At 42.4% G+C, this 15,219-nt stretch overlaps 1 protein-coding gene across 1 annotated transcript in view; it reads right to left on the bottom strand.

Annotated features, from left to right (window-relative positions):
• The window catches only part of ESR1 (estrogen receptor 1), a 187,850-nt gene extending 173,229 nt beyond the window's left edge, over positions 1–14,621 (bottom strand). The window contains exon 1 of the mRNA XM_077811795.1: positions 14,173–14,621. Within this exon, the coding sequence (XP_077667921.1) occupies positions 14,173–14,606 (434 nt within the window). The 5' untranslated portion in view covers positions 14,607–14,621. The remainder of the gene's footprint in view (positions 1–14,172) is intronic.
• Positions 14,622–15,219: the final 598 nt, after the last annotated feature.

Raw genomic sequence — 15,219 nt, 5'->3', positions numbered from 1 at the left:
ATTAACATGAACAGATGTAAAAGCAGAAAGACAAAAACATGTACATAAACAAAGCTACAAACAACTTAAAAAATGAGTAGCCCTTGATTCAAATTTTACAACTCAGTGTGCTCACTACACAGGTTGAGGAGACTAAGGACCACTTGTTATAAACACCTGTTATAAACATTTTCTGCTGATCCCATGTAGTGATTCACAATACTATTCAATACGAACCTCCTTCCGTATTTCTTATCCCTGAACTGTGCTTTCAGTGGCTGCAGTGTAAATAAAGTACTGATACAGGTTCCATACTTACCAAGTACTTACACTGCCTGCAAGGTAGACCTATTCCTCGCTATGTTTCTTTTATCTCCCAAGTTAGTTCATTGGAAGTAGCGAAACATACATTTCAGTATCACTCATACTTAAGGGCGTCCATTGTCCCTAACCTGAACCTGGAATGTCCAAAATGTTCAGACATTTGCGGCTGAAACTAAACCCTGGAATTTTCAGATGACATCGGGGCTTTGGCGAACAGCTCTCTGTAAAGTGTGGCCCTGGTTCTCCTTTTTGATCTACCCCTTCATGCTGTTCCATTTTTATAAAGGAAGTGGCTAGCTGGCAGAGACAGCTCACAGGGAATAACCTTAGTGCAGGGGGCCTTCTCCTGTTAGTGCAGAGCCTGCTGAAGTGTTCTGTGCCAGTTCCTGGAACAGCAGCACACAGGGGCAAAGCCAAAGCACTGTGCACTTCAATTATTCTGTGCTGCTGAGCCACCTAAATATGTCTCCAAGAAGCAGCTACAAATCAGAACAGTCCAAGAACTGCCTTTACTTTTGTAGGAGACAAGCAGGTTCCCTGCCAAGTGCAAAATTCAGGAGCTACCTTTGTCCCACTCCATCCTCTTCTGGGTTGTGCCTCTGTTTAGCATCTTCTCAGAGGCTCCATTCAGAATCTTTCCCAGCCTGTTTGCTACAGCACTTCCTCAGGTGTTATAAATCTCCAAAGTGAGCTGCATTTGCTGACAATAATGTGAGTAAGGCAGAGGCGGAAGCAGGATACATTATGAGGCAGGATCACAAATCAAAACAAATTGAAATTATTAATATTTAGTGCTGACATTTAATCACATATAAAAGAAGAACTGGGACTGACAGCAGCTAGCCAGCTAGTGATTTTATAGTTCTTATAGTGTATTTTAAAAAAAGGCAGCCTCACTCAGATTATTTTCTTAAATGCTTTGATAAAAGCAGCGTGTGTGCACACTGCAGTGATGTTGCAAGTGCCCCAGTGTGTTATGTTTTACTTTTTGTTGGTAAAAGAATTAATTTTGATTTCCTTAATGTCACCTTGTTTTTTCTTATTTATTATCAATAAAATCATTAATTAATTAATTAAATGGCGAAACCCATCAATAACGCAGAGTTGAGGCTGCCCAGTGATAGTTAATGCCCTTTCAGAATGTCGAGTTCAGCAAAACTCAAACTTCTGAAAGCCAGGAAATACAGAGTTAAGGCAAACGCCCACCCAACCTTCACTCTGCCCTCTTGCGTGATGCCCCAAAATACCCATAACACAGTCTGCCTTGTCAATGTAATGAATGCAGTGTAATTGTAGCCATGTCAATCCCAGGATATTAGAGAGACAAGGTGGGTGAGGTAATATCTTTTATTGGACCAACTTCTCTTGGTGAAAGAGACAAGCTTTCGAGCCACACAGAATTGGCTCCAAAGCTTGTCTCTCTCACCAACAGAAGTTAGTCCAGTGAAATATATTACCTCACACATGTTGTCACTGTAAAAGACAGGCACTAGCTGCACTTGCCCTGAGCTCAAACACTGAGCCTACTTTCCGGACAAAATACCACACCTGTCTGATTTAACAACCATTTCCTATCCTTATACAATCCTTTCACACTTGCACACAGGATACCACCTAAACCACACATCCCAAATCACATGTGGAGCGGGTGGGATAGACCCCCCCAAAAAAGGCATGAGGCACACCAAATTTCAAGGCAATCTGAGTAACGGTGTGGATTTTAGAGCACTAAGAAGAATAATCCTTTACACGGAAAGGGTTTCTCAACCTCAACTATAGTGGAGCTAGCGCTCCACTATAATATTATTATGAGCCCTCTAATTCTTAAGAGTAAACTTTCAGTGTCTCATTAACACACAGTATGCAACATTCTTCACCTGAGCTGGGGCATGAAGGAAATTGGGAAGAGTAGCTCAAAGAATGCACGTCAGAAGAAGGAAACAAGGGGAGCCTAGGAGATGGTATATTGACTCTGTTCTTGTGCAGTGGTCCCTCATCTCCCTACAAAGTAACCATATACAACTTAATTAAACCTGAACATATATATTTGAATACATATTGAACTTTACCTAAAACTAGCATTCAAAGCTTTTCCCATTGATTTCTAGGACCAGTCTCACTGAATTCGCAAGCTATTCTATATTAGTTCCTTATTATTCAACCTGTGGCCTCATGCCTTATTTACTGCACACTTTTCAAACCCTGCTCTGAAGACAGAATTATGAATTTCCTGATGGACTTTTCCATGGTGCGCACCATTGTAGTGTCTTAAGTGCTTCACAAACATTTATAAATTTATTCTCACGACATCCCTGTGAAGTTAGAGGGTATTGTTATTCTTGTTTTACAGATGGTGAACTGAGGCACAGACAGTTAAGGTAAAAAAATGAATTTGAATTTTGGGTGCCCAATTTGATGCTTAGAACTTGATTTTCAGAGTATTTAGTAACATATAGAACTATATATATGTTAAAAGCACAGCTCCCATTGACTCTATTTGCAACAGTGAGTGCTCAGAACTTCTGCAAATCAGACACTGTCTCAAGCTGCGCACAAAGAACATGAGGAACACACACTAAGTGACCGCCTGTGAAAAGTCTGATTTACGTGATTTGCTCAACATCACCTAGGAACTTTGCAGCTGATACTGGGTTAGAATCAAATTCTCCAGGGCCGTACTCAATTGCCTTAACCATCAGACCATCTTTTCTCTTTCTGCAATCCTCTGCCTTTTTCACTGCACACGTTCCAACTTTCGCAATAAATAACATAGAGGTCGTACAGATAACAGCCTTATTCACTATACAAGCCTGATTGATCTGCAGAGCATAGTCCATCCTGTGCACTGAATGATGTAGGGATTCTGTGGAAAAAATAACATGTGATCATGTAATTAAAGTCAGTACAATATGGATAAGGCTAAGATTTTGTCAGGGATATTTTTAGTAAAAGTCAGGGACAGGTCACGGGCAATAAAGAAAAATTCACAGAAGCCTGTGACCTGTCCCTGACTTTTACTAAAAATATCCCTGACAAAATGGGGAGCTGCTGGGGCCTGGCTGGGGGAGCTCCAGGGGCCCCTATCACCTGTGGGGGCAAGGAACTCCAGGGTCCCCATCCCCCGCAGCTAGGAGCTGTGGGGTCCCCTGCCGCCCATGGCAGCTGGGAGCTGTGGGGGCCCCCTGCCACCCACGGCGGCTTGGAGCTCCATGGGTCCCCGCCACCTTGGGTGGCCAGGGTATCCACAGCTCCAGGCCGCTGGCAGGATCTTACAGCTCCCAGCTGCCTGCAGGCTGAAGTCACGGAGGTCTTTGGAAGTCACGGATTCCGTGACTTCCGCAACCTCTGTGACAAAATCATAGCCTTAAATATGGATATCACAAGGGGGCCAAATTACGGTTGCATGGGCAACCTTAAGACAGACACATCAGATCCACTGCACAGACCTCTGCCACTTGGGCTAATGAAATAACTGATAACACTAGTAGATCATCATCCTCCATGTAGGACCAACACTAAAGGGAGATAAAACATACACTTTGCCAATGGGTTTCACAGATATTTGGTGACAGCAGAAGAATGGTGAGACTCACTCAGGAATCTTGGTTTCCATTCCAGGCTCTGGAAGAGAATGTACTCTAATGGGCACAGACCCAATAGTACCCCTCTTCCCCCCAAACCTGACTCCTGTACTCTTTAGCCTGAACCTGTCCCAAGTTCTGTCTCTTTCTCCCCTCAGCTACTCATCCCAGTGCCCTTGCTCACCCAGTCCAGGTCTCGTTCTCCATGCTCCCTGTCAAAGTCCCAGACTCCTTCCTGGGCTCTGTATCCAGTCTCCTTGCCCAGTCAGACCCAGTCTCCCTCCTGCTCCTCATCCAATCTTAGTCTTTCCACCCATCCACCCCACACATCAGCTCCTAGCTCTCAGTCACCTTACCCAGTCATTCACAGTCTCCTCACCTGATCTCCTAATCCCAGTTTCCACCCCAACCCAATCAGAGTCTCCCTTCCCTCATCCCCACACTCCTTGTACCAATCTACTCTCTCTCTGTGCCCCCCACCCAGTCCACCTCTTGACTCATCTGCATTTGAGTCAGACTGCTTCTTCCATGCTGGCTGGGCCAGGAGGAGGGTCTTAAGAATACAAGAGAGAGGGTCTTCCAAATATCAGTTTCTGTGGCCTGATACCACAGTGACCGGCATCAGGCAGGAGTAGTAATTGCAGTGAAAGTTCTGCACAGCCCCAGCTGCCCTGGGATGGCGCATGCTCAGTCGCTCTGTTGGGGTGATGCATACACAGTCCAGTCAGCATATAGGAGCTGTGAGGTGATGCAGCATGCTCCGTGCAGATGAAACCTTCAGAGAATCTAACTGGCAAACTCTAACAAATGTCTACTGAGTATGTGCAAACTGAGATTTTTAAAAGGCTTAAAACTTGGCCAAATTTGGGCAGGATTTCCTGGGAAAAGCAAAAAAGCACGTCCCTGACACCAGGGTGACCTCCCACTGCCAAACTGTTCTATGGCATGGAGGCACGAGAGCGTCTCAATTAAAAAAACAAAACAAAAACCAAACAAGACCATTTTAACACAGGCAAAATAGGGTATTTTCCCCTCATTCTCAGAAACAGCTGAACCATTTTGGCTGAAACTTTAAAAAAGAAAAAAATCAGCTTGAGGCAGACACCTGGCACAGAAAATTTCAGCCTGAACAGTTGAAGTTTGACAAAATTATAAGCAACTGAAAACAGGGTCTTAAAATCAGAAGCATAGGGCAACTTTCAGTATAGGCAACACTAGCAATTCACTGTGTCCATAAAACCAGTGAAATTTGCCTCCAAGACATTTGTGAAAAATTCTCTTTGTAGTATTCTCTGATGTGTTTCCTCTTTTTTCATCTTGTTTGTTATACTTGTGACTTGGACCAGCAAGAAACAGCACTCAGCCACCCACTCTAAGCAACATTTGGCTTCCTTCACTAGCGCTGTGCGTGTCTCATGCACACACCTATACCTATTCCAAATGTACTGATATCTCAGATGCTTATCATGAAGAACATCCAGTTACATAACTTCATGTTGCATCTGCTTTTATCTGGCTTTTTATCACGCCACCTTTTTCCATTAACCATGTCTGAATCATCCTCTCAGATTTTGAAGATTCAGCTGAATTTGGCATGCATATCCCTACTGTTGATATAAATGAGGACAGAAGCCACAAAAAATTGGGACAAAAGTTCTCAGAGGGGATGAAACAAAGAGAGAAATATTTCTCTATCTATACATTTTAAATTTAAAATAATCCACACTAAGCAGTCTATTTCCAGGTAATAAGAGAGCTACAGGAACTTACACATTAGTGGCATGCACATTTTTTCTTGCTTATAGTAATCATTTTTGCTTATGGAGGGGTACGATTCCACTATGGCTATGTCTACATTGCGAGCTAGGGATGTGATTCCCTGCTCTTGTCCAGATACTCAGAGTAGCTCGACGAGAGGTAGTGCAAATGTAAATAGTACCGTAGCTGGCGGAGCATCAGAAGCAGCAGCAGAGGCACGGCTATGCTGTGCCAAGGCCATACCCACGGTTTTCAGGCAGGTTTGTACTCAGCACAGCTCAGTCATGCCTCCACAGCCGCTACCTAGTTCATAGTGTAGACAAATCCTATATAAAGGAAGTATATAGATAGAGCTGGCTTTCAGTGTATTAGCTACTCAAATTATGACTGGAGTAGGCACGTCTGCTCCAGGCACACCTAGTTCTTTGCAACTACTACAGTAATTTTAAGGGAACACTGCTGATACAAAGGATTCTGTGGCACATGGTTTGAAACAGGATCTGACAATTGGGTTCAAAGTGTAACCAAAACATGAACATTGGTCACGTATTTTAATTTATTTTTCTTTGGACATCAGGAGCTCGAATCATGAAGAGACTTGAGTGTCATAGCACCTAACTTTTAGGCTCCTTGATGCCCAGGTGGAATTCACAATCCTGAGTTAGGAGACCACACTCCCTGCACAATGCATGGAGAAAGTTTGACTCCTAAGAATGGGATTCACAAAAGCCAGCACACTTAGCCACCTAAGCTAAGCTCATGCTCAAATAAATTGGTTAGTCTCTAAGGTGCCACAAGTACTCCTTTTCTCTAAGCTAGACAGTAGGAAATGCCAGAGAGAGGGGTGGGGCTTGGGAGACCTTGGGCCCTGAATAATATTGCTGCGTTCACTCCTGCTGCTACTGCCATTGCAACTTCCCACCCATTTTACTGTCAGGTGCACCTGTTTCTAGTGCTGGGACCAAATCTTCTGCCACTCTATCTGCCTGCCACTTCTTAACTGAATTTGCCATGCTGTTGCACAGGGAATTATAGGACATCCACATCCCAGACCATGCTCCAAAATCCTGTGGTGGCTGGAGCAAATCAACACTGAAGCAGTCAGCAATGAAAAAGGCAGTGTATTCAGGCTGAGCACAGGCACAGCTATGTCACACAGCACCTAATAAGTCAGGAAGAGCCTGGCCTGTTGCAAGGAAACCAGGGAAAATGGCAGGTTTTGCTAAAACCATCTGGAACACTAGGAACAACCTTTGACAAATTTACTTGCTACTTGCAAGTATGGCACGTTGAGTGACGTGTTGCTTACAAACACAAAAGGAATTTAACCTCAGATGGGGAGGGAACCTCTCCCAATAGAACTGAATGGAGTTATTCTAAATTTACGTGAGTAGAGCAGAATCAGGCACAGTGTTTTTAAACTCAGTATAGTCTCCAGTAAACACTTGCACATTCATGCTTACTTGCTACTGATACTAACTGGACACATAGCTGCTCTCCTACACTGCTGATGCCTTCTAGCTCTTTCTCCAGTTCCTTTTCTGCAGATTTTCTTACTAGGAGAGGAAAATGCTGCCCCCCTTAACAAAAACATTTAATTTTCTCCTGTTGCTGTTAGGCTCCAATTGCTGATCAAAACTGCAACTGCACTATTTATTCCCATTAAACTACATCATGAAACCATGGAACTTAAACATGTAACCCTTCTGCCAGGTGTTGTTGGCAGCAGAAGGGGTCAGGTTCAAATATCCAGGGGTTCCTCTTAAAACTAAATACTACCAGCTCCAGCCCCCTTCCTGAAATCTTGGAAGAACTAAATACCTTCCCTGCATGCCTTTAATAGGCAATATTTCTCCTCTCACAAGCACTGAGTCTGTGTATAAAACAAAGAAAACTTTATTGGGGGAAAAGGAACGCAACATTATTTTCGGACAACACAACAATAAATCACTTGTATGTTTAAATGAATATTTATTAAGTAAAACATCCAGCCCCTCAGCATCTTAGGGAGTAGCCCTTTGCCTCAGTTTGGTATGACAGTCCAAAAGACATATGTTGTTTTGACTCCTCACTTCTTCCTCTTCCCGTTCCATGCTCCCTACCCACGGTTTGTGGTCAGTGGTTAGTAAAGTCTCACAGCCCAGGAATGCACTCAGGCAGGTCCATCTTCTGCCCCTAGGGAAAAGAGCTGTCTGGCTTCCATCGAGAGACACCTTGCGACTGCCCCTGTATCATCTCTTGCCATGCCACTGCCTCTATCGGTGATGCCATCTCTGTGCCATCACCTTTAACTGCCTCTGCATCATCTCTCCACCACATTTAGCCATGATGCGGTCTCTGCAGCATGATCTCTTGCCATGCTGCCACTTCTAGCTCTGATGCCGTCTCTGTGACATCCTCTCTCACCATGCCACTGCTTCTAATTCCAATGTTGCCTTTGTGCCATCATCCCTTACTGTGGTTCTTCGAGATGCTGTAGTCAGTGTGGATCCCACTGTAGGTGCATGTGTACCCTATGTACACAAGATCAGATTTTTTAAAATAGCAGGAGCTACACAAGTACCCTGTGCCTCCTCATGCTCCTGTGTAAGGGAACAAAGGGCATGACAGCTGCGCTCATTCCCTCACATTTCAAAGCCTGTGTTAACTAAGAACTCTGAAAAGCTGGAATGGAGAGTGGGTTGTGGGTTCTACATTGACTACAGCATCTCAACAAATCACAGTTATTGTAGGGTAAGTGACCATTCTTTCTTCTTTGAGTACTTATCACTGTGGATCCCTTGTAGGTTATTTCCTGGACCCCTCAGGAAGGCAGGAATGAGAAGTATCAGCTGCCTCAGTTGAACAGTGATTATAAAACTGCTCTCCTGAACATGACACCTGACCTAGCAGCTAACTCCAAGACGTCATGTTTGATAACAGGTCAGTGGCTTACTCCATATCACCACCTAGCAGATCTCTGATACTGGCACATGTCTGAAGCAGGCATAAGAGTCAGCTGAGCTGCAATGAAATGAGGCATACTAGTCAGCTGGTAACAAAAGGAGATACATTCTGTAATCCATGGCAATATCTTTTGAAATGAGGGAGCTTGGCCTTTCGAATGCCCAGCTATAGCCAGAAATAGATGAGTTGACAGTCTGAATGGTTTAGTCCTGTGAGTATTCCAAAGCAGAGTCCTGGATACATCTAGTTTGTGTAATTTCTTTTCTTTCTCAATGCTAAATATGGTTTCAGGAAGAATCCAAGTAAATTGATGGACTGCTTTATATGAAATTCTGAGACCATTTTGGGGATAAGTTTCCAGTAAGGTCTCGCACTGCCTTGTCCCCATGGAATGTTGAAGAGGAGGGTCAGCCAAAAGCGCCTGAAGCTCACTCACTGTTCTGGCTGAAGTAACAGCTACTAGGCAGATCATCTTCAGAGCGAAGTGGTATAAGAAACATTCTGCGAGGCTCAAAAGGAGACTTCACGAGTCTCAGGAGGACTGTATTGAGGTCCCAAGCAGGACTCAGTTCTCTGACTGGGGGATAAGTGTGTAGTAACCCTTTAAGGAACTTTGATACCGTGGGATAAGAGAAGACTATGCACGATTGCACAGCTGACTGATGTGCTGACATCGATGCAAAGTGGATTTTAATAAAGCTGAGCAAAAGACCAACCCGCTAGAGGTTTAATACGTAGTCAAGAATCTTCAGTCTTGAGGCTTGTATTATAGGCAGCTCAGAAAGACCTGAACCTATTGAGGATCTCTCTTTTTGAAAAGTGCATTTTTTATGATAGACATCTTCCTGCTTTTTATCAGGATTTCCTGGACCTGTAGGAAGCAGTCCCTATCTGTAGTCCTCAGGTGCACTGACTTCAGGTCTGGATGGAGCATTTGGTTGTGGTTCTGTGAGACCAGATCCAGTCTGTCTGGGAGCTGGATGAGATGCTGAATGGACATCTGCAGTAGATCTGGCAGCAAAGAACTGCCTCAGCCAACATGGAACTACCAGAATGATCGTGGTTTTGTCTTTTTTATCTTCGAAATCACCCTCAGAATCAGGGAAATTGGTAGAAAGGAGCGTAGCAAGCCTCTGTTCCACTGATGGAGGAAGGCATCCAGTAGTGACCCTGTACTCAGGCTTCCCCTAGAGTAAAAGTTCTGACATTTTGTATTGTCCTTGGTGGCAAACACGTCTATTGTGGGAGATCCCCACTGATCAACTAGCTCTTCTGTGATGGATCTGTGCAAGGACTATTCATGGGTAGTCACTGATTGCCTGCTCAAAAAGCCTGCTAAGTTATTGCTGACTCCTGGGAGACAAAGGGTCATTGGAGTTACCCTATTCTAATGGCACTAATTCCAGAGGTCAAAGACTTCCAGGCAAATGGGTGTGGATCACTCACCTCCTTTCTTATTTATGTAGGTCATGGCTGTCATGAGGTTTTTGAAGATATGCACGATTGAGTTTTGGCGGCCCAGTAGGAATGTCATGTATGGCAGTCTTATGGTTCTGAGCTCTAGTTTATTTATGTGTAGCTCCATGTCGCTCGGGAACCAGGGTTCCTGGATTTGTAAATGGCCCAAGTGAACTCCCCAGTCCGTCTATGATCAGTGTCTTTGTCAGGGAGTGGAATGAAAAGGGGACTCCTTTCTGTATGTTTGAATTCTAACCGCCAGCCAGCTCTGCTATGATAGGATGGGATACTAAGATCTTCTTGTCTATTGGCTGTTTCACAGAAGGACAGACTTAAAGGGGCCACAGGTGAAGTCTGGCAAGCAGTAAGAGAGCTCAGGGAGGGTTGTGTGTGCACCACCCTTTATGCTCTTTCAGAGGAACACAAGGAGGCACAGGGCACATGAGCAGCCCCAATGGGCACTGCTATTAAAAACAATCCAATCTTGAGTGCATGGGGCATAAGTGCACCTAGAGTGGGACCCACACGGACACATACTCAAAGAAGAACTAGTAGATAGAGATCTCTTAGGTTCTTTTATGGCCTCCATCACCATAAAATCAGAGCACCTCACAATCCCTAATGGATTTATTCTCACAACACCCCTATAACATAGGGAAGCATGGGGCCATTCTTCCTCTATTGGCCATTTTTGCAAAATTGACAGGTACAGGAGGACAGGCTCTATAAACAGAACCAGTCCTGGTGTTCAGGACATAACATCAGCATTCCTATATTATGGATGCCTAATGCCAACTGTGAAATCAAAAGGAAACTTTCCACAGAAAAGAGTCAGCTACACGGGTAGTCCCTTATACAGAGCATACCACGCTATATTTAAAAAGAAAAGGAAACATTTTATCCTTGGATTTTGCATATACTGTGGTACTTTTAAAAATTGCGCTCCCTATATAAACATCCATAAGGTTTAGCCACTGAAGTGGTTCAAGCTAAAGAAAACAGCTTAGGCTAGTAGGGCCAACTCTCTTCTTCCAAATTCTGATACCCTGTGTGGGGATTTATGAACTCCAGCAGGATGGGGATCAGTGTATCTTTGTCATTTTTTTGGACCATTTTAGGAAAGTGTTAAGAATTAACATGATCACACTGATGGGAAACAGCCAAGAGACATTTTATAATAATTCACCCTTAATAAGATTTGGAGATATTACGCATCTGCAAAATTAAACAGATACTTTATCCATATTAACCTATGCTCTAGGCTTGAGGCACCAAAAAGCATTCCAGCTCCATTTGAAAGAGAGAAAGACAAAGAGACTGTGTTAGTGATGCACAGATGCTTTTTCATAGAATGTTTCCTGTAGTGTATTGACTGGACTTGGTCTTGTGTTTTGTTACTGACAAATAAGTGGCTCCATAATCGACTGGATACTAGGTCCAGTCTGGTTTTGTGTGAGCTTGTGCTGAATTTGGAGCCAGCTCCCCAGCCAAACAGAGGGCAGACAAGTGTTTATTTCTGACCCTTAGAAGGTGCAAGGCCAGTGGAGTAAACTTTTAGTTTTCTAATAGGGCAACAGAAAGGAATTAATCTGTTGCTGTCTATGGGGATTTACAGGTGTTAAGTTAGCCACTGGAGGGCTCCTCTGGTGTTTTCTGAATGAGATAGAAACCTATTGCAAAGTACAGTGAAAATTTTTACAGCAAAATCAAATATAAAAACTGAGACCAGTTAAAGTCATTTTCTTAGTTGATAGCCAGGTACTCATACACACAAAATATAAATTACAATATTTTCATGAAAATACATAGTAATATTTGATAAATTAAGTACTGAAAATAGTGAAAAGACAATAAAACATGCAAAAATTCTAAGAAAATTAAAAGATTAACTACGGCTACTCTTCACCCATGATTTGAACATACTACCTTTGTAAGATAAGAAAAGATAATATCCAGTACTAGACATACAGTATGTCATTAGCATGCAGTGAAATTCAGAGGAACTATTTCTCAGTGGAAATGTATTGAAAATCACAAGGAAAAATTAATTAAAAAATCAAATATAAGTGATACTGAATTCATACATAGGTCTATTTGTATACATGCAAAATGTCATGCTAATTATAGTATAATTTGTATTTAACTTCTTCAATAAGAGCGTGAGGAGGAGGAAAATTTCTAACATTTTAGCCATGTGTTAAAGTGGGGCAGTGCATGGCAGAATACACCTCCATCTCCTACTTATTGTAAGTAATTATTAAATAGTTACTGCTCCAGCTGATTTGGCCTCAGAGAATGCAGCATTTGCATTCCTAAACCATAATGTTATTGTGATGCTCCATTGCAAATATTGTGACTCTCCAACACAATCATACAACACTATTACACCAGAGGATTAAATGTTGCTCTCCTTACTCATCTAATCCCATTGAACTCATTGGGACTACTGAAATGAGTAAAGCAAACTAGGAGTATGTGGAATTTGTGCCCTCTACAGCCTTTTTGGAAATGCCTGTACTTTAACTCCTGATTTTATCTTTAAATAACTTCATAAATTGAGTACTATTAAAATTATTTTATTTGATGGGATATTTGTGATTTGGTCTGTGCCCAAAAGGAAAAAAGAGCTAAAGTTTAGTGTTTTCAGGGCAATATCCTATCAAGTACAGCCAACAGAGATAGAAACAGCACTGCTTTCTCTAACTTAGTTCAAGTCACTACCATGGCTGTCAATGTGAGATAATCAGTACAGACCATCAATAGCAAGTTTATTGTAACCCCACTCTATGATTTTTTTAAAAGGTGCTGCTTCTGGTTCCATCTGTTATACAAATCCTTTTCAAAACTTCACTCTTCCTCTCTGATTTGTGGCCTGATTCTTACTCATACTGAGTATTATTTTACCCTGTGAACAATCCCCCTGAAGTAATTTACTATCCAATAGAGTTAGGGTGCAAGAATCTAGCCCTAAATATTATAAGCAGTAATTATTCCTAAGCTGCAGTTTGTTGCTCAGACCTCCCAGATAACTGAGACAGAGACATAGATTAAGGGGGGGAAATCGCTTTTAACATGACCCAGCACAATATCCTGCAAAATTTTGCTACCAAACATTACAATTTGGGAGAGACTGGATATAGGGGTGTTGCATTCCTGGTATTTTCCCAACAAAGGAAAAATATATTTTCATTTTATCGTGGAGATTTATTTATTTATTTTGTGGTTGGGGTATTTTATTTTTAAATTAAGAATGAGGAAGGAGAGCTAAGAAAAACCTTGGCATCTCTTAAAGATGTTTTATATATTCTCTGCCATCTAAAAATTCTCTGCAGCACATTCCACCACCTAATCCAAAAAAAGGACTGAAATGCATCTTCAACTGCAAAAATATGAATGCCAATACTCCCAAATAGAACATTTTTATAGAAGTGTTCCACTAAGAAACACAAGAAGCTAAAGAGAAAAGAAAGTAAAAATACTCTGTCTTTTAATAAAACATGCTATTTTAGGGAAACAATTATCTCCTTATCTCTCTCCAACCACAAATATGCATTTCAGGTATGAGGCATTTATTGCAGCTCCTAAAGGCTCTGTATGATTGAAGTGCTGTTTGTCAATAAGTCGACTATAACAGTATTGCTAAGAAGGATACTGAATTTCTGAACAGCTTCTTGTATAAGCCACCCAAAGCATTGTATAGGCAGGCAAGAAAAGAGCCTTTTGCTACAAACTCAAACTATCACTTACACCGGCTCTGAACTTGACAAAGGTGGTAGAGAAATCCCTTCTAGTGTATTTCAGACTCTCATTTTTATTTAATGTGTTTTTTCTTCCTGTTTTCCATTCTTTTGCAGATTATTATTCTAGACTTGTTTTTCCCAGGTCACATTTATGTTCATTATCAGACTTATTTTTCATGTACGTACACTTTCTAACATTTACAGCAACAATTACTCAACAGTCACAACAGCTATTTTGTTTACTCCACAGTATCATTTACAGTCTAATTATTCACTGGTGACTCAATTGATCAGACTACATGGCCCTTTATACAGAGACAATTCTTTGGGCTTCTCTATATCCTGTTTAGCATATCCTGTTCAAATAAATCAAAGGTAGGATTTACCTGTAGAAGGTTGGAGGGCCAGCTTCTCTCATCCCAAAGCTGCTCTGATCATTTTCAAGGTAGTAGGGTACCTGTTGGCTGTGGTGATGGATGAAGGGTGAGAGCTGTGGAGCCGTTTGTAAGAATACCATGGGGCTTGGAGGGACATTGTTCAGGGAATGAAACCCTCCCAGGCTGCTGGACCCAAATGATTCAGAAGCCGGGGCATAACTGAGGCTAGTAGAGCTGTACACTGGAGCGGCAGTGGCAAAGTCATAAGTGGTGCCTTCTGGGTAGTTAAAAACCCCTGTCTTGTTGCTCTCCACATACATCTCACTGAGCGACCGATCCAGGGGAATCTTCAGCTGAGGTCTGCTCAAAGTCTCCAGTTCAGTGCCTTGAATCTGGTGCAGCAGGGCAACTCCAGAGTTTTTGGTATGAAGGGTCATGGTCATTGTTAATGGCAGCGAGCAATTGGCATATCTGTTTTTACTGTCAGCAGAGGGGTCAACAGCTGATAGTCCACCTGAAAAAAGAGCAGAACCTGCTGTCAGCCTTGGCAAAACTCACGTTAAGGAAGCACCGCACAGGTATTCAGCTGGTCTCAGCAAGGAGGAGAATACAATCCAATGCAGCATGAGCAGTGAGAAAATGCTCTCTTTCTCTCTCTCTGTCTCTAACTTTTAAGTACTCCTCATCTGAGCTAATATGCATTACAAAGGTGCTGGCCATAGGCCAAGAACCCTTGCCTTGCACTGACATTGGTTTAAACATCTCTTCAGAAACAATTAGTTTTGGATTGATACCAAATAATTGTTCCACTAAACTTTACTCCTATTAGTTGTTTAATTTTTCACTTCATGGGGTCCTGCTGCTCTAGGGTGGTGAAGGGAAAACAGTGCTTATACCAAACTAGGAAGACTAGTCCAGTGGTCAGTCAGCTTACCGCTTTTTATGCCCCCACCAGGCTCCAATCTATCTCTGTTTATCTCTACTTCTGTTTGATTCATTTTCATGTTTGCTAGAAATATGTAATGTGTACATGGTAATGACCCTGGGTAGGACTAC

The sequence above is a fragment of the Eretmochelys imbricata genome, chromosome 3, assembly GCF_965152235.1.
Source record: "Eretmochelys imbricata isolate rEreImb1 chromosome 3, rEreImb1.hap1, whole genome shotgun sequence".
NCBI lineage: Eukaryota > Metazoa > Chordata > Testudines > Cheloniidae > Eretmochelys > Eretmochelys imbricata.
This window is presented reverse-complemented; position numbering and strand designations above follow the sequence as displayed.